The sequence below is a fragment of the Haliaeetus leucocephalus genome, unplaced genomic scaffold, assembly GCF_000737465.1.
Source record: "Haliaeetus leucocephalus isolate CR32 unplaced genomic scaffold, Haliaeetus_leucocephalus-4.0 Scaffold295, whole genome shotgun sequence".
NCBI classification, from domain to species: Eukaryota; Metazoa; Chordata; class Aves; order Accipitriformes; family Accipitridae; genus Haliaeetus; species Haliaeetus leucocephalus.
The window spans coordinates 9,975,560-9,999,387 of NW_010972731.1; the positions used below are offsets into that span (position 1 = coordinate 9,975,560).

At 58.7% G+C, this 23,828-nt stretch overlaps 1 protein-coding gene across 1 annotated transcript in view; it reads right to left on the reverse strand.

Annotated features, from left to right (window-relative positions):
- Window positions 1-9,823: 9,823 nt before the first annotated feature.
- HS3ST2 (heparan sulfate (glucosamine) 3-O-sulfotransferase 2) overlaps window positions 9,824-23,828 on the reverse strand; it is a 49,705-nt gene continuing 35,700 nt past the window's right edge. The window contains exon 3 of the mRNA XM_010570630.1: window positions 9,824-10,492. Coding sequence (XP_010568932.1) covers window positions 9,874-10,492 — 619 coding nt within the window. The 3' untranslated portion in view covers window positions 9,824-9,873. The remainder of the gene's footprint in view (window positions 10,493-23,828) is intronic.

Consider the following 23,828-nt stretch of genomic DNA (forward strand, 5'->3'; position numbering starts at 1 on the left):
CTGTCTGGTTAGAAATGGATTTTTGAGCTCCTCGCTCACATGTAAACATTTTTAGTGGTCCCCAGCCAAAGCAGGAACAGTGAAAGCAAACATCAGCCTGAGCAAACCCAGTCCCTGCAGGGAAATCACCGGCCACAGAAGGAAACAAAATGAATGATGGCTTCAAAAGACATCCATTAAACTGTGTGCTGAAGTGATTCGTGGTGCTGGTAGTTAGACTTTAATTAGATCTTAATCACATAATTTTATCTTTGTTTTAGAAATTAGAGCTTAATGACTGTATTGCTCTCATAACAGAGCCGTGACTAAATACAGTAATATCACATGGCAGCACTGCAGCAGGCAGAGATGGGACAGAGATTATCTGCTGGTCTAGGACCATTATTTCTTAAATAAAGAAATACATTTAAAATACACAAATCCAGCAGGACCTGCCAGCGCTCAGGGAAGGTGGGAGAGGGTAGGAGCTGCATGAAGAGGAGGGGTATGGGCCAAAGCCCCTGTCTCCCAAGACTGGTGATGCCCTTTCCCACCGGGGCTGAGTGAGGGCCCAGGGCTGCCTGCGCGGTGGGTGCCGCAGGCAGCGCTCGGGGGGAGCGGGGCTCCTGTGCCAGGGCAAGGTTTGCGGTGGGACCCCCTCCTCAGCCCTCATGCCGCCTTCTCGCCACCTTGCCAAGCTGTGTCTCTCCAGCACTGAACGATTAACAAGCAAACCAGCCTGCCCAAAGCAGGGGCTGCAGCTCTCCCAACCTGAACGTGCCAGCGTCTCGCCGGCAGGCACCGCGAGTCCGGGGCTGGACCGCTGTGGGGGGAGCGGGTGGCTGGGGACGGCTGCACCCTGCGAGGGGCGAGCGCACCCATGTGCTGCGGGCTCAGCCAGACCCTGCCCTGCCCTGGGGAGGTGGGTCACCCTCAGCTGGGCTGAGATGGGACCTCAAACCCCTCAATCCTCCCTGCTGCCGGCCATGGAGCCGGGGTGTGAGCCCAGGCACTGGCAGCCCGGCTGCCAAGAGTGCCATGTGCCAGCGAGGGGAAAATGGTGTGTGTGATAACGAGAGATGGATCGCAGGCTTTCACTTCAGCTGGCAGGTTAGATCTTTCACAGGATTAACAGCAGAGTGATTAATCTCGATCACTCCTGGGTACTTTCCCTCTTGTGGTGCCGTTTTGGGCATCAACATACTTGCAGATTTCCCCACCCCACGGAGCGGAGCTGCCGTGCCCCGCGGTGCACAGGGATGGACATGCGCCGAATGGCAATGGCAGCATGGACCATGCACTTTGCAAACACACGCAGATCCTGGACATGTCTCCCAGGTGGGGACTTTTCTCCCTCGCTAGCTGTGGAGATATATCAATATCTGCTGCAGAGGATAATAAGCTCTCTGCCTTGCATCCTACTCGTTACTTATTTTATTTTAGTTGAGTCACATGAAGTCAATTCAAGTTTGCAGGGTAAGTCCATATGGCAGGCAGGATCAGGACAATGCTGCCAAGCCACAGCCCAGCTTTGTGGGGGTGCGGAGCCCAGCAGCCCCCCAGGGCTGCCCCGTGCAGCCAGGGTTCACCCCGTGCCCAGCACAGGGGCTGTGTCCTGCAGCGCATCCCTTGCAGCAACGCCTGGCTGGGGAAGCAGCAGTTTCACTCAGGTCTCAGCTTCTTTTTGCCTTTCTGAGCTTGTTGAGCTCTGCCTGGACCCTGCCCAGGCTCGCCCTTGACCCGCTGCTCAGGGAGGCGAAGCAGCGGCTTTGTGTCCCACGGCTGCGGTGCTGCGGCAGCGGCAGCTCCCTGAAGCCGAGCAACTCCGCTGTCCTTGAGCCCTGCCCTGCCCTTGCTGCGGATGGCAGCAGGCCCCTTCCCACCTTCCCTTTCCTGCTTATTATGCCACATGAGCCACTTGAACTCATTACTGTGGCAGATTATAGGTCCCCAGGTAATAACGCGTCTTCAGATAATTACTAACACATCCTCTAATAGGAATGAACTCAGCTGAATCCATTCAGTCAATGGGTAAATATTTATACCTAAGCCGTCCTTATCGCCAGCCACTGGAGCGTGCAGGAGCCAGGGTTGCTGTCCTCACGGCTGTGCTCGCTGCAGGAGCTGGCTGCGGTTAGCAGGGAGCTGCGCTGACCCTGCCAGTGCCAGCGTGGACCTGCCTGATGCCGTGGCTCAGGACCGGCCGGGGACCCAGCGCCATGCGGCGTGAGCCCCAAACCAGCTTTCCTTTTCCTCCTCGGAGCTGGCAGCCACCCCAGGCCAACAGCAGCAGTCCCACAGACAGCCTGCCTGCCACTGCATGCCACGGCTGCTGCTGCCAGCCTCTGCCGGGTGAGCTGGGGACTGGTCCTGCGGACAAGCAGGGCTCTGCGTCGGCAGCAGCGTTGCCCACGTGCCCTGGTGAGATGTGCCCTTCCCCGGGGCGTCTGGCTCTTCCCCCCGTTTCTGGCTGCCCTCATACCACGCTGTGCTGTCGGGGCCATCGGGGCTGCTGCAGGAATCCGTGTTCCTGCAGGGATGTAAGGAGCATCATTCCTCAGTCACTGCGAAAGTGCTTTTGACAGGTGCTTTCGCAGCCATCGCTGTGCACTGTGCACGGCACCCGCCACCATCTGTTGGCAGCAGTTTCATGTGGCAGCTGACATCCTCGCCGGGCCCTGCAAACCACCGGCACAGCTGCCTGCGTGCCAGCAAGTGTCAGCCCCCCTCCCTGTGCCTTGAGCCCTGGCTGCAGAGGAGTCACCCTAATTGGACCTGCCGGCTAATTAGCTGTCAGGTAATGAATTATGCAGTGATGCCTGGACTTCAGTGCAGTATTGATACCATCAGCTCCTCTCATTTCTACATGCTCCTGTTCGCTGGAGCACTGAGCAGAGCTTGTAGAAGAACTTGGAAAACTTTCAAAGCAAATTAAACGTGTTAATCAGTTGTGCGCGGTGGCAAGTCACTGGGAGAGCAGGCGGACAGGCTGGCACCAGCAGCTGGGCTGGCAGCCTCAGGGACAGACGTCAGCTCCTCCTTTGCCCAGCTTGTCACCCCCCTTGTGCTTGCAGGCAGGCAGGGGATGGCCGTGCGGACTCGGTGCTCGTGGGCAGCTGCCTGCCCCTCTCTGAGTGCCCATGGGCAGGAGAGTGGAGCTGGGAGGAAGGAAAGCAAATTTGGGGGTCAGAGGCTAGTGGTTCCTGGGAGCTCGGCGGAGACACCTTTGCTGGGAGAGGCTGGAGGGTTCCCACTAGGGAAGGGGACGACAGGCAGTGGGGTGCAGCTCCCACAGCCTGTGTGTGGGACCCGTGCTGCGGAGGAATGTCTGCTGGCCCCGGGGTCACTGTGGGCGCAGAGCTGGCACCCCAGGCAGCCCGTCTTTTGTGTCTGCCCTGCCTCTGTGCTGCCCAGGCAGGTGGGTGCCGGCATTGCTGGGTGATGTCGCAGCTGTACCCGTCCTGGGCAGCGGTGGCAGTGCCTGGGGGTTCAGCCAACAGCACGTTTCTGTCCCTTGCTGCAGCCTGATAAAATAATAGGAGGAAACTTGACCTACTTGAATATATCAGCATCCCAGCTCTTCCTGAGCCTTAATCATTTCCAAGGGGTTAGAGGTTTCTGTTAATGATCGTATTTATTTGCTGCTCAGCTCCGTGTTGGGTGGAGGGAGAGGCTGTGTTGGAAATGCGTGTAGCTCAGTGCAGAGGCACAGCCGTGGCGGGGGGGATTGTAGCAGCCAACACCAGCCGGGGATCCAGCTCTGGAGCATTGCGGAGGGGGGACAGGGCTGGGGCTCCCCCACCGCAGGGCTGCCCCTGCCCACCACTCCCAGGGTTTGCTTGCATTCTGCATCCCACTGCTGCCAATAAGCATGGAGCCAGCAGTGAAACTGAATTATATTCATTAATAAGAAGTTAATCAAATTTTCTCAGTGCTCATGGTGCTGTGATCCCACTTTGGTCAGATGAATGATGCTCCTTGTGCAACCAGAAATACTTGGGCTTAATTTAATGTGCTGGTCCAGCGCCGCAGTGCAAGCTTGCTGGTGTGGAGTTCCTCCTGGCCGGGGCCTCTGGGCACTTGCCTGCTAGTAGAGAATAACTGCAGTGCTCCCAGGGTGGCTCACGCCTGGGGTCAGGGTCTGCTCATCAAGAGACAGGGAAGGTAAATAACTAACAGAGATGCTAAATCGAAGTTAACATCTCTGACCGGGGGTCCTGGGATGGTCCCCCCGGGGTGGGGGCGTTCAGGGCTGTTTAGGGGAGGAGAGGCTGCTGCCGGGCAGGAGCAGTGCTGCGGCTCCTGGGGACGTGCCGGCGGCTGTGCTCTCCGCAGGGCAGGGCAGGGCACTTGCCCTGCACTTGCCAGCAATGTAAATAGGCCCTGGGAAGGTTTCCCTTGACCGAGCGCATCTCAAGAGCTCTTCAGCATGAACAGGATCAGGGACCACTTAGGTCGCATTCATTATGTTTAAGTATTTATGAGCTGATAAATATTAAACAGCTGCTCTCTGGGGTTCAAGCCTGAGTGAACCGATCAAAACATGTTGCACGCAATGGCTGTGGCCGTGCCGCTGGGGCAGCCGAGGCCACAGGATGTGCTGCACCAAGGATGGCTTCGCACAGTCGCGTGCACCCTCCTGCTGATCAGCTTCAAGTGTCTCTTGGCCCCCCCTGACATAGCCAGCACCCTGTGCCTGTGCTACCAGCTTCGCTGGTGGGACACGAATCCCGTGGGTCACCCCAACAGCCTGCACACCGTGTGCCCAGCCCCAGGGTAGGGTCCGGCCACCCGCACGGCTGCAGGGCATTGCTGTGTCCCTGAGCGCTCAGCTCCAGTTCTGGCATCCTGTTACTGAAGCCCAGCCCTCCTCTGCGGCCAGGTGGGGTTCGTCACTTTGAACTTGGCACACACGTTAATCAGGTCAGCAAAAAGTCCCCATGTCATCCTGTCTTTGGACACTTTCATCAAGGCTTTGCAGTACCCTCTAGCAAGGCTCCATCACCTTTTGCGAAGAAACAGTTGCCTTAAGTTGCATACCTTCCAGGCCAGTAAAAATTACACAGTAGTCGTTACAATTTACATGCTGGCTTATAAAGTTCGCACTTAAAGAAAGCGTTTTCCTCCTGACTGTTACAGCCATTTAATGGTGTGGGAGCTGCTCAGGGTGGCAGCTGGATAATGTAGGACACACTTTTCACAAAGCCAATTCCCCGTAATTGCACCATGGGTCTCACTCCCGCTCAGGGCCGTACCGCACGTTTTGTGAGCGGACCTGAATGGTCACCGACGGCAGCCATGGAAGAGCACAGCCTGCATCCCCTGACACTCCTGCTCTTCCAGGGACGCAGGCACGGCCCTGCACCAGGGCCCTCCAGCTCCTTGCAGGTGATGGTGGCAATCCCTGCACACCGAGCATCGCTGCAAACCCCTGCTGCACCAGAGCCCCCCTCCCTGGGCAGCGGGAAACCACCCTCTGGCTTAGGTGTTGCCACACACACTATGGCTGGACTTGGCTGGACCAGTCGCACCCTTTCACCCAACGTCTCTCCTCCCTCCTTGACCGCGGTCCTGTGCACCTCGGCCGGATCTCACTGTGCTCACAAAGCCAGATCTCTGAGCAGACTTAGCCACTGGGAGGGGATTAGTCCAGCTAAACCGGTCTGCTTGAAATCGCGCTGTTGCGTCTGGCAGGACTGGCCAGTGTTCTGGGGCTCACAGGGGGAGGAGGCCAGCGATGCATTGTGGTGCTCACCGAGAGCTTCCGTGCTCGGGGGGCAGTGGCTGGAGCAGGACCCACACTCCGCAGATGTGTTGCTTGTTTGCAGCGTGGATGTGAGCGACTGTCCTGAGAGCGAGGGCAGCACCGCAGCCCTGCCCGCTGGTTCTGCCTGCCCACCGGCTCGCAGGGAACCCGGGCTGCTCCCCCAGACCCTCTGCCCTCCCGGGGGCTGTGTGGCCCCTGCCTGTGCGGAGGCTGGGGCGGTGAGGCGGGGATGGCATGTGGCTTGCAGGAGTCAGGAAGAGGTGTTTTGGGGACCCTGGACCCTCGAGCTGGCTCTCGTGGCCAGAGCAGTGGCTCTGGCCCCCCACGTCCCCCAGGCTGGGGGCATTCACGGTGGGGAGGACCCGGGCTGGCCAAGTGGGGGGAGCTCCCTCTGGCAGCCCCTCTGCTCGGCATCGGCGTCACCAAAGCAGCGCTGCCTGATGTCCTTACCAACCCCCCCGCCCTGCCTCTTCGGAATGCAGATCATCTACTCTGAGGCTTTTTAAGCCGTGTTTTAAGAGCTCCTAATGTGATAAGCATTTTCAGTACAGCCCTTCCTGAGCCCTCATTTGCTTACCCTTTGGAAATCTAATACTTGATTTAAGCACATTTCTGCTCCCTCCGTTTGTAAGGACAAATGTAAAGTAATTGTTTGATATTGCAGCGGTTTCCTCAGGCTCCAGCTCTAATTTCCCACTAATACAGTATTGTCAGGGGGATCAATCTAACCCGGCACCTTCTGCCTCCTTAGAGTGGATTGGAAATGGCTTTTCTACTGCGAGGCTGGGATTTGTGAGTCTCGCTGTGAATGTTTTTCTCCTTTAAAGGAAAAATCATACAAGAAAATATCCCATCTTCCTGTAGACGGCTGTTAATCCCCTGCTCTCCCTCCGCCTGCCCACAGCTGGCTCTGGGTACCCTCGCTGCTGGGTCCCCCTGCAGGTCCTGTGGCTGCTGCTGGATGATAGTGGAAGAGATGCAGATAGGGATCTATTAGATCTCCATTAATTACCTCCAATTTTTTCCTATTAGAGCTCACTGGGCAGTAATCACTGCCAGTAAGGCCTCTTAAACTGGTCCGTGGTTGTGTTGCATCCCCACACAGCCACCATCCATCGCTCCAAAGCATCCTCCAGCCCCGTGCCAGAGGACAGAGGTTGCCTGGGGCTGTGGCTCCCCGCAGTCACCTGTGCCCTGGTCCTGCCAGCACGGGGCTCTGGACGTATCGCCAAATCACCTGGGGTCTCCAGCAGCCCCGCAGCTGACCCCTCCCCAGGGAAGCCTGTGGTACATGCACGGAGCACCGGAGCGCGAGGTGGGGGGAGCAGCCTTGTCCCAAACTGAGCCCCTGGTCCCGTCCAGGTGTGCCTCCTTTCCTGGGCACTTGTCACAGCCCCTGTGCCAGCGTGTCCCCAAGGTGCGCGGAGCCAAGGGGCTGCTCGGGCTGGGCTCAGGCTGATCCCTCTGTGCTGCATCTGCCTGGTGCAGACCCAGCAGAAAGCACAGGTTTCAGAGTGAAACATGCCCCTGTGAGTCACTGGGTCCGGGGGTGCCTGTGTCCCCCACACCGTGGGGTGACAGCGTGCCCTCCTGGGTCGCAGCCAACCTGGGAGGACCCCCCTGGTCCTTTTGCCGCTCTCCCCAGGCACTTTCCCCATGGCCCTGGTGCTGCCGGAGGATGAATCTGAGTGGGGCTGGCCAGGAATCGCCCTTGCTGTGCCCAGCTCTGCACTGGCAGCTGGCGGAGGGGCCCTGGGAAGGGGGTTTTTTCCCTGTCCTGCCATACCCTGGGCTGTTCTGCCAGTGAGCATGTGGGGAATCTAACACCTAAGCACCAGTCCCGCTGCGGCACCCACGCTGTGCTGGCAAACATGGTGGGAGCCTCCTGGCCCATCCAGCTGCTCCTGGGCTGCTCCCTGCAGCGGGGAGAGCCTGGCTGCAGAATGGCACGGAGACGGGTTTGTGTGGGCACGGGGGAGAGGCTGAAGGCTTGGGCTGTGATTTAGATGCTAGTAGTAAATTGCAACCTTTGACAGAAATGCCTGAGATTTACTACAAAAATCAATAGATGATTCAAACAGTCCAGCACTCGGAAAGGCAAATAACACCACTCCAACAAGAACCGTTATTGATATTCATGAACAGCGGTGCTCATTACAGGGCCTCCTAACAGGCTCGTAAGATGGATTGCTGCAGGATAGGATGGGGCTACGTGTGTGCATCCACAGAGCGGGCACTCCCATGGCAGGCTGGGACCCCACGCTGCCTGGCCGTGCCCATGCGGTGCCCAGCGGCTCATCCCCATGGCTGAGCCCTGCGGGAACTGTTTGGACCCCCAGGCCCCCCAGCTGCTCATGAGGTGCTGAGCTGGACCCGCAGCGGTGCTGAGCCAGGAGCACAGTGATGCTGCACCCGCCTCTGAGCACCCGAGGATGCAGCCCATCAATCTTGCTCCAGGCAGGATGCTGAGCTGGGAGAATTCCCTGTCCCCAAACACGCCAGCAGTCAGAGGGTGGCTGGTCCCAGGATTGGCTCAGAGAGACACGAGGAGCAGTGCAGTGCTCACAGGAGGGGCAGCGAGGGGGCTGACCCGGCTGGGGCGAGGGGCACCTGCCTGTGTGCCACCCAATACTGCACTGCTGTGGGGCTTGGCTGGGTGTGGGGACCAGCGGCTGGGCTGGTGCTGAGGGTGGGGACCAGGGACCCTCCCGCAAGGACCTGCAGGGACCAGGGCTGGGGTGCAGCAGGGAGGCACGGGGGGGGTCTGCTCCAGCCCTGCTTGGGAAGGTGCGGCAGCTCCCGGCTCCTGTGGCTGGGTGAGATCCCGTAGGAGCTTCCTGGGGGCACGTATGCGTTGAGGCACGTCCCCAACACCCGGTTGCAGGTGCTGCGGCTGCTGCTCTGCTTCGTGCAGGTGAGGCAGGGTGGGAGGGGAGGGCATCTGCCAGGGCTGCCTGTCCCTGCCTGCAGAGCCTGCCCATGGTGCAGCACCTCCACCCGGGTCAGCTGCAGCCGCTGGGGAAGTAAATCAAAGGACAACCATGACTAATGCACCGGGAGGTGTGCACAGGCCGGGGGGGGGCCATCTAGCAAAGCATGCAGCACTTGACATTTCAATGTAATTGTGGGCTCCTATAGAACAGCCCATTAAATTCAACCATAAATTACTGCTGCTTGCGTTTAATGCAGCGTCCACCCCTGCGCCTGGCAGGAGGCAGCATTAACCCCGGGGTCCTCCGTCACTCCCGAGCGGTGCCGTCACCCCTGTGAAGGGCTGTGCCACAGGTCTCCTCCTCGCTGTGCCGGGCCGATCGCCGTCCTGCCCGAGCCCCGTGCCTGCTGCCTCGCCTGACCCATGGGTGCAGTGGGGCTTTGCACGGCCCCCAGCAGCACGGGGCTGCCCAGCCTTGCCCTAAGAAAAGCCCATGCATACGGACCAGTGGTAGCCGCTTTTATTTACACAAAGGGATCACATGCTGAACAAGGAAACTAGTGCCACTAAAGTACCCGTAACAGCAGGATTCTGTGCTTTATTCACAGGACAAAATATCGGTACAACATTTTTCATAGACTTCTTTTTCAAGCAGATACATCTCACTGTCCTCATGGTTACACACTGCGCTTAAGTGACGAAGGCAAAGCGGAGCAGCCAGAGCTCTGCCCACTCCAGCACCGTGGTGGGACGTGGCACCAAGGGACAGCCCCACGGCCGATGCCCGCAGTTGGGGGTGTCCAGGAGTGCCCGTTTGCTTTGGGACGCAGAGGAGGGACGTGCTTTGGAGCAGCCTGCACATAGGCTGCAGGGCAGGGCCATCACCATGGCCTCAGGGACCATGTGGCAGTAAAATCAAATGCAACCCCATGGCACAAGCCACAGCACTGCCGGGATGGGCAATGCCCACTGGGCACGCATCCCTCCGTGGCTGTGGCAGGACTCTGTGTCTTCCCCTGTCTTGGCTGGCCCTGGAGCATCCCGGCCTCCCAAGGGCCAGGGAAGCCCCCCACCTGCTTCTGCTCATGGATTCTGGGCAGGACAGGCTGGCCGGGGGGTCCTGGCTCTAGCCCTCCTGGGCCCCCCCTCATGGAAGACTGCAGCCTCATGTCACCGCAGCTCTGCTCCTGGACACTTATTCCCACCTGAAGTCCTGCCCGACTGTTTCATAGAATTTGATATTATAAGGTCTATAAAAGTCCCGAAGCTGCTCGATCACCTCGGGGTCTATCTGCACATGAGTCCTGCCTTTGGACTTGCCCAGGCAGCGAGGCAAGCCGCTGCTCTCCGACTTTTTCAGGCAAGGAAAGCCTTTTGTCTTGTTGAAGTAGAAGTGCTTGTCTGTGATAACCCGTTTGATGCCCAGGAAGTCCTGGACTTTGCCCATCTCCCCGGCTGGGTCCGTGATCAGCTTCTCCCCGCTGACAAAGTGGATCTGGGAGAGGGGGAAGTATTGCAGCCAGCTCTCCAGGTGCACGGCGTACATCCCGATGCGGATGGCATTCCAGGAGGTGTCCACCAGCCCCAGGCTGCGGTTGCGGAAGGACAGCCCCTCGAAGGTGGGGATGTCCGGCTTCTTGGAGAGCGTCTGCGTGTAGTCCGAGATGGCCCGCGTGACTGGGTTCCTCACCACCACGATCAGCTTCGTGTCCCGGGACATGTTGAAGATCCGCCGTGGTGCCTCCTTGGTGACAAAGTAGCTGGGGGTCTTCTCCACTGTGATCTGGCTGTCGAGCGTTCGCGGCATCAGGCTCCTGCAAGTGAAGCAAAAGGTGATAGTGAGGAAGGAGCCAGGCCAGGCACCGGGAGGTGGTGTCCGCAACGTGGGGCTGGTGGGGTGTCCCCTCCCGGCACGACAAGGCAGGACAAGGCAGGCACAGCTCCCTCCTGCAGCGCTGCAGAAGGCTCCCAGCCGTGGCTGTCTCCCGGGTCCATCCCAGCCCCAAGGGACCCCCCCTGCACAAAGGACAGGGGCACCGATGCTCGGCTCCCGAGGGAGGCCAGTGCCAGGCAGGACGGAGGGCAAGGGCACGGCCAGGCTGCTGGGGACCCTGGCACTGCGCAGCAGCCGGGGCTGCTCTGTCCCCATCAGCAGTAAAGTTGTTATCAATGCAAGGAAAGCACCGGAGCTCAGTCTGCAGCCGGGGAGTGGGTCCTGCCACCCACCCTGGTCGCTTGCATGGATGCATCACCCAGCAGACAGCCTCTGCTGCAGCCTTTCATCCCCCATTCCTATACCAGTTGCCATTTGCAACAGAAATTATAGTGGCTCCTTCCGGAATTACTGCAATTACGTAGCGTGTTTCCTCCCCGATCACATTACAACGTACCCAGGCTCCTGTACACCCTGTGCTGCTGGCACCACAGCAAGTGCTGTGCCCGGGGCAGAGGAGGGTGCCAGCCCAGGAGTGTGCCAGTCTCTGGCACCCAGCGGGAGCACAGCTCCCTCATCCTCTGCCTTCATCCCACAGGTGGGCAGGAAATCAGTGCTGCCTGTACACAATCCTTGTGCCCAGTGATGGCAAACGGTGCCAGGGCCGGGATGCAGGAGCGTGGTGGCTATGCGATACCACACCATGGGAAGCTGCAGGGTGATGGATGAGGCCCCAGGGTGCTGTGCTGCTCCGCTGGTGGGAGCCAGGAGCAAGGGGCTGCCAGGGGACGTGGGGCTTGTGCCCATGAGGGTATCACCCACACTGCCAGGGCTTGATCAGGCCCAAGGGCTCTGAGACAGGGTCCTGTGTACACCCATCTCTTTCTGGCACAGGGAGCTGGGCTGCAAGGCCAGGGAGGGAGCACCAGACCGGGGGAAAATGTAGCATCCCTGCAGCCCAGCTTAGCGCTAATTAAATAATTTGCTTTGACATGTGAACATCCAAATCAAATAAAAACTAATGGGATGGAAAGATTTATAAATTGGTCCTGTATTACTAGAGTAAATGATCAAATCCATTGCAGCCAGACTCATGGCGCTGCGGGTCCCCTGGCTGGAGCGGGCAGGGAATGCCAGCAGACAGGATGAGGCCAGCGCCCCACAGGTACCGACTGGCACCAGCACCCATGCCAGGGAGCATGCTGCTGCCACAACAGCTCTGGGCACACAGGAGCCCTCCCAGCAGCAGTGCTGTAGCGAGCCGGGCACCTGCCCCGTGGCTGCTGCCCTCCTGCCCCAGCCCCTCGGGGAGAGGTGCAGGCTGGAAGGTCACCTTCTATTGCCGTTACGTTCATAGCTCAGAAGCATCTGTCACTTTTCCCACTTTGCAGCACGAGTTGGTGGCTCCTGTTCATAAACTGGCTGATTTGGATTCAGCTGTGCAGCAGAACACAGGCTGAGAGGCACAGTCAGGCGCTGCCTGGGGAGAATTTTACAAGGAACTGTGAAAAGTGCCCCCAGGAGTGTTTCCTTTAAAAGAGAGCCAGTATGTTTAACGTGAGGTGCCCACACATGCCCAGAACAGAGCAGCCCAGAACACTGGCTGCCGGAGACCACTCAGGCAGCCTGGCCACGGGGACCCCGGGGAGCAGGACAGGCGTCCCCAAGTCAGTCACCTCCCACCGCATCTTTCCAGGGATGCAGCAGCGCTCTTCCAAAAGGAATGGGTGAGCTCAGCCAGCTTGCTCCTCTCACGGACGCGGGAAGGTGCTTCAGTGCACAGCAAGTGCATTGCAGTGAGGGGGACTGGGCAGCGAGGCTGCTGCCCTCCAGCCGCATCCGCACCCTGGCAGCCCCATGGCACCGGCAGCCGCTGCATGAGCAGGCACATCATTAATTCAGCTCGTGGGATTCCGTGTAAGCCCCCTGCTCCACTGCAACGCACATCCCCCAGACAGGGTCTGCCCCGGCTGGGCATCCCAGCAGATGCTCACCCTTGCAAGGGGACCCGGGGAAGGATCTGGGGAGGAGCTGGTACAACAGTCACTTCAATAGAGCTGGAGCTATGGATGTCTGGGTAACGCAGCGAGGCCTCGGGACAGAAGCGCTCAGGGAGAGCAAACATCAGCAACCCTGTCTGCAGCAATTCAGCTCGAGAGAGTGAGGCGCTGATTTATTCATGGGATAAACCCTGCACAACCACCATGGCCACACTGCCTCGCTGGCATGCTGCAACATGGGTGTTTCTGAGAGCTGCATCAGCCCAGTGACCGAGACCAGACACCTCCAGGGTCCCTAAAATACAGTCCACAGCCACCAGCTTTGGGGCTTGCTCTGTAGAAACTTGATGAAAGCCTGTCGTGGTTTAACCCCAGCCAGCAAATAGGCACCACACAGCCGCTCACTCACTCCCCCCCCATCCAGTGGGATGGGGGAGAAAATCGGGAAAAGAAGTAAAACTCCTGGGTTGAGATAAGAACGATTTAATAGAACAGAAAAGAAGAAACTAATAATGATAATGATAACACTAATAAAATGACAACAGTAGTAATAAAAGGATTGAAATGTACAAATGATGCGCAGGGCAATTGCTCACCACCCACTGACCGACACCCAGCCAGTCCCCGAGCGGCAATTCCCTGCCCCCACTTCCCAGTTCCTATACTAGATGGGACGTCACATGGTATGGAATACCCTGTTGGCCAGTTTGGGTCAGGTGCCCTGGCTGGGCATGAGAAGCTGAAAAATCCTTGAGTGTAGTCTAAACACTACTGAGCAACAACTGAAAACATCAGTGTTATCAACATTCTTCGCATACTGAACTCAAAACATAGCACTGTACCAGCTACTAGGAAGACAGTTAACTACATCCCAGCTGAAACCAGGACAAAGCCCTAACTGGGAGGAGATACAACAGCAGCCCACAACATCCTGTGTGACAAGGGGACCGCGATGGAAGACCAGGGACATTGCGGAAGGTGGCAGCACGCACCGAGGGCGGTGGGTCCCTGGTGGACACAGGACACTCCCTGTGAAGGTGACGTGGGGACAAGAAGAGACCGTGGCCCAGGGGGACCAGATGAGCAGCTGGAAGAGACCCGCGGAGAGATACTGAAGAGACGTGCCCAGAGGTCTGCGCCAGGTTGCTGGGGAGCTACTGGGGACGATGGCCGAGCCCAGCCTCACTCCCCCAGGTGCTGGCACAGGGCTGCAGTCCCCGTGCCCCGCATGGCCCCGGAGCTGCCACCCCGCTGCCCCGTCGGCGAGGGGACGGAGCCACGCGAGGGGACGGGGCCGCCTGTCCTGGGGCAGCACGGCAGCCAGCCCGCGCACCCTCACATGCACTTGACCGGTTTCCTCATTTGAAAGAGACCAAACTGATTAGTTAACATAAATTAACAGGGCTGTTTTACAGAGGTACCTGAGCACAGACGTGGCTTAATTGGCCTTTCCCACTGCTCTGCTTCAAACACCATAAATCCAGATTATGATTCCCATTGTTTAATGACTGTCAGGAAATGCTAATTTAGTGGCAGGCACCACGGCTGTATCTCCGTTATCACAAACAAGTTTCATCATAAATCAGCACAGGACAGCTTTATAAGTGATTCACTATTACAATATATTGGCAGAGAATCATAAAACTGCTGTTTCATTAATGGCTCATCTTCAGGCTTGTTAGACTTTCATTACGTGAGCTATTAGGTCCATGTATTCAAAAAACGAAATTACAGGTTCTAATCCATTACGAAAAACACAAAATCTCTGCATAGTAAATTACTGAAATGAGACAAGAGTTGTTTTTTTTTTAAATGGACTCCCAGTGTTTGCTGTTCCTGAACAACAGAGACTGCTGAGACAACAAAACACAACCCGAATAGATAAATAAATCACCAGTGAAACCATGCAAGGGGGAGAAATGTCATCCAGGCATTCATCTTTACGTTAACGGCGGGATCCCCAGGGCTGCAAGAGCAGAGAAATGCATTGCAAACTTAATTACAGTTGACTTTAAAATGATATTTTTGGACTTCTGCATTCACAGAGTTATTTGCATACAAATAGCATGTCACATAGTTTTAAGCCCAAGGCTCGTGTGTTTAGGTGTGAAGGCTCTCGGTAACTGGCTTGCGGCACCGCACGGCCAGGGCTCAGGCAGGAGCCGCTCCTGCCGCTTCGGGGACCCGTCCTGGATGCCTGTGACTTTGCTAAAGATCTGCAGACGGCCTCGGCACCGGCTCCTGGCGCATGCTGAGCGAGCCTCTGCCAGGCAGTGCCAGAGCTGACACCAGCACGGTGGCGGTGACGTACCGGCGACACGGGCAGGGAGGGATGGCTGGAGCACTTGTGGGGTGCAGAGGAGACACCAAACCTGCCGCTCTTGGGAGAGCTGCTGGGTGCCAAGGGACGGTCAGCTGCCGTCTCCTCCTGAACCAGGGACAAGGATGGTGCTGCTGGGAGGCGGATGGCACGGCCGTCCTCACCACCTTGCTAGATAAAGGGTCCCCCCGTGACAGTGGAGCTGGGGGGTCGCATCTGCCGTGGGAAGGGCGGGGGGTGACTTTGGTGGTCTGGGAGGGCAGCATGAGGCTGCTTCCCTCGGCCCCAGCCCTGCCCTCCAAGGCCCCTCCGGTTCCCCTGCAGCATGACAGTGCTGCCCATGCTGGTGTCACACCAGCTGCTGCCAGCCCTCTCCCCATCAGTATGGTCAGGCTGGAGAAACACCGAGGCTTTCTCCACCCAGCACTGGTCCACAAGCCATCCGCACTGTATCCTGGTGATGGGAATCTGCCATGCGGCAGAAACAGAGGAGGTCAAAAACGCTGATGCTGAGTGAATACCAGGGCAGCTCTGCACAGAAATCATTAGGGACATAGTGGAGCAAATTCCACTCTGGCCTTGCAGCAATGCCGTGGGCTGGAGAGCAGAGCAGCCTGTGCCTCCCCTGCACCCAGCTCCCTCCGACTGCCTGGGAGACAAGAACCACAAGGGATCGTGCCCAGCGCCGGCACAGCCCTGCCGCTCTCTGCAGAGGATGCTGTGCTTTGCCCCAGCCTGGGCTCCCTGCACAGGTGGGAGCTGCTGCCTGCACCGCTGCCCACACCCACCCGCAGCTGCAAGACCCCAGACATGGCCTTGGCCCATGGAGCATCGCTCCAGGGATGTGCGGGATGTGTCCCCTCCAAGGAGGGACAAGCCTCGGCAGGAGGTGTCTGAAGCCCTTCCAGCAGTAACAGTGGGACACAGCGCACCCCTCATTTCCCACAAATGCCATTCAGCAGCCACGGGCTTTTCACTTCATTTGCTTTCCATTGCTCTTGCCAAGAAGGCCGATGCTCTGACCAACAGAGGCATTTAACTATCAGGGGCATCACAGCTCCCCCCAGGACAGCCCATCAGCCGGGCGCTGCAGACACCTATGCTTGACGTGCCCCTACAGACACTACCCCAAGGCTGGGGGCTCCCATGCAGTAGGACCTGCTGGGCGTACCGGGAGGAGTGGGAGGCATCCCCGGCACCAGCCAAATCCCCCGCTCAGCGCATTACTCTAGCTGGAGAGACAGCCTTAATTCCTCTTGAATTAGAGATTATTTTCATTATAGGTACTCAATTCTTAAAGCCCTTTAGTGCCATTTGATATGGGCATTAATGCCCCCTTCCAACCTGCAGATTTAGAGATTGTGTTTGCCCACGTTACTGGGGAGGGGACACACGTCAGGTACATCCCATCGCTGGCACAGCCCCAGAAGAGCTGCTCTCCCCTGACGCGGCCGAGCCAGCGTCACTATGCCCCACGGTGCCTGGGAGCTGGCACATCCCTGGGCAGCCCCCACAGCCCCATGGCTGTGGGACAGCAGCAGCGGAGAGCCCGGCCCCAGCTGTGGCTGTGCCAGCACGAAGGCAGTGCCCTGAAGGAGTTAACTTCTCACCAGCACCTTTCCTAGACCTGAATTATTAATTTTCTTATAATCTGCCTTTGGGCACCCCACGGCCCCTACAACACTCCCACATTAAAGAAACATGTGCTCCCTTGCTGGCTGCACTGCTTTGATGTCGAACATGCATGAAACACTCTTCCAGGGAGGAATTTGTACAAAAATTCATCAGATGATTGAGATATTGCAGATAAGCGTGCGTGGGGAGAGCACCCATCCAATAATCCCGTTACAGCACCAGCCCCTCCATCCAGCTTGCAGAGCACGGAGGAGAGCAGGGCAGCTCCCGGGTAAATATTTGCCTGCTGCAGCTGGCTGCGTGCGAGGATGTGGCAGGCGCATCCCGGGCTCTCCTCAGAGGCTAGAGACTGACGTGTGCATAATCCTGGACTCCATCCACTTATCGGCATAAAAACAAACTGTGTAATTTGGCAAAAAATCCCAAGTGCTGGCTCTTGTGATGAGGGTTGTGCGCTTTCCCTCTTCCAGCTGATGTCACAGGCTCAGCAGCTGCACGCAGGAACGCTGCCCGCGCACAGGCAGGGAGAGGGGAGCCTGCCAGGCTGGGAGCCAAAATCCTCCAGCACAAGCGAGCACCCGCTCGCCACCCTCCCGGTGGGGCCAGGCCGGCTGGGGCTCGCAGGGTGGTGAGGCAGCAGCAAGAGTCACTGCTCCGTGTGGCACCGGGGAGCTGGGAGAAGGGTGGCCTGCCAGCACGTCTCCAGCTGCACCTCAACTTGTTGGAGACAAGCACAGAAACTCTTCCAAGAGCGCAGACTGGCATCAGGATGGTCCTGTGGGACCACTCCACCTCGACCCGATAGCAGGTCACCTCCCCATGCCACAGCCTGCCCTTCGTCCCTGCTGCGCTGCCCCAGCAGGAGCAGGGGAAGGCACAGGCAGAATCCCACCTGCAACGGCGGAGTGAGCCTGGCTGCTGCACAGGAGTCAGCACCGCAGCAGGAGACTGACCCTGAGCTCCCTGCCCGCTGCTGAGGGGGCTGTGCCGTGCCACGCTGTGCCATGCTGTAGGTGCACGCACCTGACAGCCACTACTGACTCTCGCCTGGTGGACCAGCAGGATCACGGACAGCATCAGTATATGAAAGCTCAAGTGAGGCTACAAGGAGGTTTAAGCAAAACTGGGTCAAGCACGCGAGAAGCTGAGGTGTGAAGAAGATGAAAAGCTCTCCCTGGCTGAGTGACATTGCAGTGGACGTCTAGGACACAGGGACACCCCGGCCGAAAGCTGCACAGCTGGTGCTTTGCAGTGAAAGACCCCTGCGAGGGGTTCATGGGGCAAACAGGAATCCCCCAGGCTGAGTCCACCCAGTGCCACAGCCGTGTCGCCTCCCCTGACCCACTAAGGCTGGCAGCACTACAGTAACGGGGCTGGGAGCAGGCTGGCCCGGGGAGTGGGGCTCCTGCAATGCTGAGCAGGATGGACTTGCTGCATCCTCCCAGCCCGCACACTTCCAGGGATTGCACCATGTCCGCAGCGGGGAAATGCGGCCCTGAGGGACTGTGGCCCAGGCAGCGGCTGGCCCGGCCCCGCGTCCCCGCTGCCACCGCCCTGCACTAAGGCAGCCTCAGATTTAATGATGGATCGGCTGCCTTTAATAAATGTTTATGTTCAAAGAATTTACACCAGTGCTCACAGACAGCTAATGAGGGACATTTCAATGCATAAAAGCAGTGTGAACGCAGTAATTAACTTTGTTGCTGATTCATTTTTAATCATTTAAATGCTCCAGAGATTTGTGCTGTCCTTTAAGTCAACAAAATCTTTTCCAAAAGGCACACTGACGACGCCCTTCATGCACAGGAGCCGATGTGTAACTCCCATCATCCTAAATGACCGTCCAGCAGCAGGTGAGGGTCCAACAAAACCCAAGGCCAGTGCCGAGGGGAGTGCGGCTGGGAAGCAGTGGGAGGCGAGGGCTTCCCAGCACGATGCTCACAGAACCCAGCTCGCCGGTCCTGCTGCTACAGCTGGGTCAGGGCAGACAGCCCCCCAGCTAGCGCACACACCCCAGCCCGGTGTGAGCCCACCTGCTGGGTGACGCCCCGTGGCTCAGCGAGAAAGGCTGGGGTGTCCCCATCTCCCATTTCCAAGGCAAGTCCTTCCATAGGTGAAACTTTAAAAATTAATATTCATTTTAAAAAATCGCCCAATATGCCCCAGCTGCTGCAGTGATTCCCTAATTAAAAGCTGGTGTCAGAGATATGTTGCCCACTTGGTGATCTTCCAGCGCTCAGGAGTGTGCAAAAGGACGGGACAACGTGCCGGCACCAAGAACAAACCACACCGACCCAGCGTCGGGTCCCACAGACCCCATGTCACACGCCAGCACCAACAAAGAGCAACTCCAGCCACATCTAACACGCCTGCTGCCGGGGACGCACCTGGAACACGGTCATCACGCAGAGGATCCAGGGCTGCAGACACCCGTCTCCAGCCGCAAAGGCCGGGTGCTGCCAGCCGCGTGCCAGGGTGGCCGGCTGTGCTGCCGGAGGGTCTCGGGCACCACCTGCCCCGGGAGCCTGCCCTGGTCCCTGCTCCCAGCCTGGCGGCAGTGGGTAGCACACACGCCCCAGCCATCCCCGGAGCACACACTGCATGGCAGATACCATAGACAGCACCTCGACGGACACCCAAGGTCACCAGGGACCGGTGTCCTTCGCTTGTCAGCTTCACGAAGCATCTGTGCCCACAGCCACACCAGGTTATGAGCTGGATTTTGTGCTACTGAAGGGAAGGTTAGAACAAATTGCAGCATTTACAAACAAGGTCACGGAAGACAGAGCAAGAACACACCTCATTAATATTGAAGGCTTGGCGCCCTGCGTGGATTTACCTCCCTGCATTTCTCCCAGCACCTTGGCAGGGGAAGCCTTCCCGGGACCTGAGTGAGGGTCTGTGCAGCACCCGAGCCCACCCAGAGGAGGGCAGGGCAGGACCGCTGCCCCAGGCAGACGTAGGCAAGGCAGTGACCAGGGAACACGCTGCCTGTAGGGCAGCTCCTCACACAGAAGTCTCTGCAGGAGGTTTCGTACCCATTCCTCAGAGCCAGGGCACTCTCTGAAGTCAAGGAAATTTCAAAGCATCCTTGAAGCTTGCTGCCTTCCTCTCTTCTCACTAATTAACTTTAGGAAAATGCACTGTCAGTCAAGCCCACAAAACAGTCCGTGTCGTTGGGCAAAGCCTAATGGGCTCCCATTTGTGCGTGAGCCAACCTGGCCATTAGCAGAGAGCAATTAGCGAGGCGGAGAGCAGAAGCCGGGTTTGCACGCTCCCTCCTCTCCCTCCCACAGGCAGAGGGACGGGGGGGACAGCGAGGCGATGCTCCCCGGTTGGCGGGGTCTGGGCCCCCGGGGCAGCCACAGTGCCCACCGCTCAGAGGCCAGCAGTGCTCCTCGTGCTGCCGCAGCCCCAGGAGCACCCTGAAACCAAAGGCGGCGCGGGGAGGGGGACACGGGGCAGAGCCCCAGCAGCGCAGGTGCTCCTGGGGACCTGTCGCACCGGCACACGGGGAAGCCTGGGCTTGGCCCAAGCGCGGTCCCTGGGACAGGATTCAGGCAGGTGGGTCCGCATGGGAGCCAGACGGAGCTCTCCCCTGCGCCCGCGCCTGCCTCCTGGCCCAGCTCCGGCAGACAGAGGCACAGCGGAGCCTGCGAGGCAGGAGCCGGCCTCAGCCTGCCGCTGGACCTGCTAGGAAAAGCCCCTCTCTGTGAAAATAACGCTGCAGCATCTGACAGGGTTACTCAGGAATTCTAGGGAGGAAAACTGCACCCTGAGATGCTGTAATTAGAGTCACTGCTCAAAGTTAACCACAAATTAAACGACACTGTCTTCCCTGTGTTCTGGAAAATATTGAAGGTTATTGGCACACTCTACCTGCAGTAGGAAAAAGCTCTATATTGAACATTTAGTCCAGGATTGGTAATGAATCGATATTCCCCAGTAGCTGGCTGTTTGGTTTCAGTTGTCTTAAAACAGATCTTTCTAAAAATACCTTTCCTGTAGTGTATCTGTAGCTAATGAGGTGGATTAGAGAGGCTGATGGGAACTGGGCACGGCACGGGTGTTTTGGGTCTGAAGTCAGTGAGCAGGCAGCTCCTGGGCGGTGGTCTGGCACGGGGGATAAGCAGAGGGGTCTGGCTCTGCCTGGCGTGCTCTCTCCCAGAGCAGAGGGAGCCAAGGCTGCCTGGGGCGATGGCAGGAGCTAAGACAGGAGGCACCAACAAAAACAGCAGCTGTGAGCAAGCACGACATTTGGAGCCGGCAAGGACAGGCGGATCAGGAGATGTCCCCTCCCGCTGGTTCTGCCACCTCCACGTCAGACCAACTCCGGGGCAGGGGAAAATGTGGAAAAACAGGAACTGATGTTTTCAGAGCATCAGAGGAGCTCAGCTCTCGTGCTGCTCTCAACTGCATTGAAGACCTACTTGGTCCCTCTGCTCAGCTCCCCACTGGGGCACAAAATAGGAAGGATGGAGCTGGACCGGGCGCTCAGCCATCACAGCAGCCAGGGGCTCCTGCAGGCGAAGTCCCTGCTCACGATGGGGAAAGCCTTTGCCTTTCAAGGGGTCTGTGCTCCAGGCTACCTGCAGAGACCCCACCGCACCGCAGTGCTCCCCAAGCACGGGAACATCACCTCTCCCCAGCTGGCAGCTGGGGACAGCCTCCAGGCAGGCCAGGAGCAGCCTCCCCACCCTGGGGTCCCGGTGGGGCAGCCCTTCACAGCCAGCAGTTCCCAGGGTCAGCTCTGCCCTTCCCCGGGACATGGCCGTTGGCAGGACCCTGCTCTCCCGCTCCCCGGCCTCTTGGCAGAGTGACAGGAGCTCATCACGCTGCGGGTTAGACCTGCTCCACATTTAATTGCTCCACTTGCAAGGAGGAAAATCAATTCCACGTTTGATACATTAGCGGCCTCTGTGCTTAAGTTTTGGCACATTCGTGAGGTTAAAAAGAAAAAGTAATAAAACCAGGGAAGTGTCATTTAATTGTTTTAGCTGAACTAATTTGGAGGCTCCGCTGCTCCGGCGTGATCTCTCCATCGATCCAGATGCAAAGCCAGGCCCTGGGCAGCAGGCTGCTCACCCGGCTGCGCTCCCATCGCTGCCCCTGCCTCGCTCAGCAGCTGCCTGTCACCACTGCCACTCACTGTCACAGGCTGCGTCCCTCCTGGTCACAGACGAGTCCCTTCACATGGAGGATCCCAGGCTGAACCACAGCTCGGGGCGGGAGATCGGCCGCTCGGCGGTGCTGAAGGGTGTGCGGGAGGGGGACACAGCTCCTGGACCAGCACCACGCCGGGTGCCCACAGGTGCCCTTACATGCCCCAGGCAGGGCCTGTCCCGGGGGCAGCCCCTTTTCTTCATTCAGACGGGCGCTGGCAAGCGCTGCCCTGGCTTCTGCAGGAGCAGTGCCCGGAGGGTCAGTCCTGTGCTGCCCGTGAGGCTCCCAGCCCCAAACTCCCCACACCGACCGTGCACATGGGAAGCGGAAAAGCCTGGAGAGCTCACAGGGCCAAGGACTGTGTGGGGGGACCCCAGCTCAGGATCAGGGGGGCTGCTTGCCAGCCAGGCACTGAGCACACGCAGCTGCCCTCTGAGCAAGGAGCTCAGCCAGGACCCATGTCCTGCTCCATCGCCCATCCTGCTACTCTGGTTTAAACAAACCACTGCTGCTCCTGTCCTTACACGCTTGTATTGCAGGGCTGCTCCCAGCTGTTTGCTTTTAGGTGCTGCGAGATGGGTGACAGTGTCTGATGTCGGAGGGAGGGTGGGGGAATGACACAGACCTGCTGAGACCAGGCAAAGGACACTGCTGCAGCTCCTCTCCAAAGGGCAGGAGGAACTGGGCATGCTGCAGGACAGCCTTAGGAGAGGGAAACGGCTTCAGAGAGTTCCACCTGTGCCTGTTCTGGCTCTCCTGTCACCTGCCACTGGTACCGCTGCAAAATGAGCTGAACACTCGCAGCTACAGGGTCCACTGTGACCCAAGTACAACACAGGGCAGTGGACCTGCCTGTGTCTGCAGACAGCCCTCCCCGTGCAGTGCCTGAGCTGCCTCCCCAGGCATGAACCCCAGCTACAAGGGCCAGAGCACCAGCCCAGTGCTCAGCAGGCAGGTGCTGCTCAGAGAAGCTCTGACCTGCTCACGGTCAGAAACCGGCATCCTTGTGCCACAGGCACGACTCGCACCTGCCCAGCAAGGAGACAAACCAGGACCCCAGCAGAGCTGGGAGCGAGCACCATGTTACGGTGCCTCCCAACCTGCTTGGCAGCTGACAAGCACTGCCCTGCTCTGGAACTGGGGACATCTCCGCTGGGAAACCGCTGCTGAGATGGAGGGGCAAGCGAGCTCGGTGTGTGGCCCCACGGGCTGCCTCCCACCGCCTGCCATGATGCTCCGATGCACTGACTGTGCCAGGTGTCCTTTCCCCCGCTGCGAGCCTGCAGGCACCCAAGGCCAGACCGAGCCCTCCTCTGCCTCCTGAGCCTGATGTCCAGCAGAAGCACCGTGGCCCTGCCCAAGAGCAGCCCAGAGCTCCTGCAGCGCTCTGTAACGGCGCAGCAAACAACCACCGGTATGCTCGGTTGGACACCGCGGGGAGCTGGGGTGAACTGCCTGCAGCACCAAGTGTGGGGCCACAGGTGCTGTGGGGCCACAGGGGATGAGCCCATGGGCACTGTGACCCGCTTACACGCGGTACTCCGTGCCTTTCCGTGAGCACCCCTGAGCTCCTCACAAGAACCTTTACTGAAATTAAAATCCCATCGTCTCCTGCTGGAGATGCACTCGCTGTTCTCTGCAAATTATGAGACACCTCAGATAGAGCCGCGCTTATCTGAGTTCAGAGAGACACGACAGTGGAAGACAGCGACTGCCCCTCTGACGGAGCCAGAGGTAAAACCCGACGGCAGAAGGGTGCTGATGCACCCCGAGCGGGGCTGCGGGGAGGGCAGCCATGCCGTCTCGCGGGCCAGTCATTCACTGGCGTTTTGGAGGCCCCTTCTCACGGGCAAGTGTTCCCTGTGATGGGATGGGAACCCCGTCACCGTCCCGGCTCCAGAGCCCGTTCCCGGCAGGGCTGGGACTCGGGCGGCTGCAGCCGCAGCGCTGGGGGGGGCTCCAGCAGCCATGTTCCCACGGAGCCAGCCCGACCCCACTCGGCCCCGCAGGAGGAGGAGGAGGAGGAAGAGGAGGGGGGAAAACTCCCCGAGTGCGGCCGGGCGACAGACTCCGCCGGCAGCACAAGGCCGCCCGCCCGG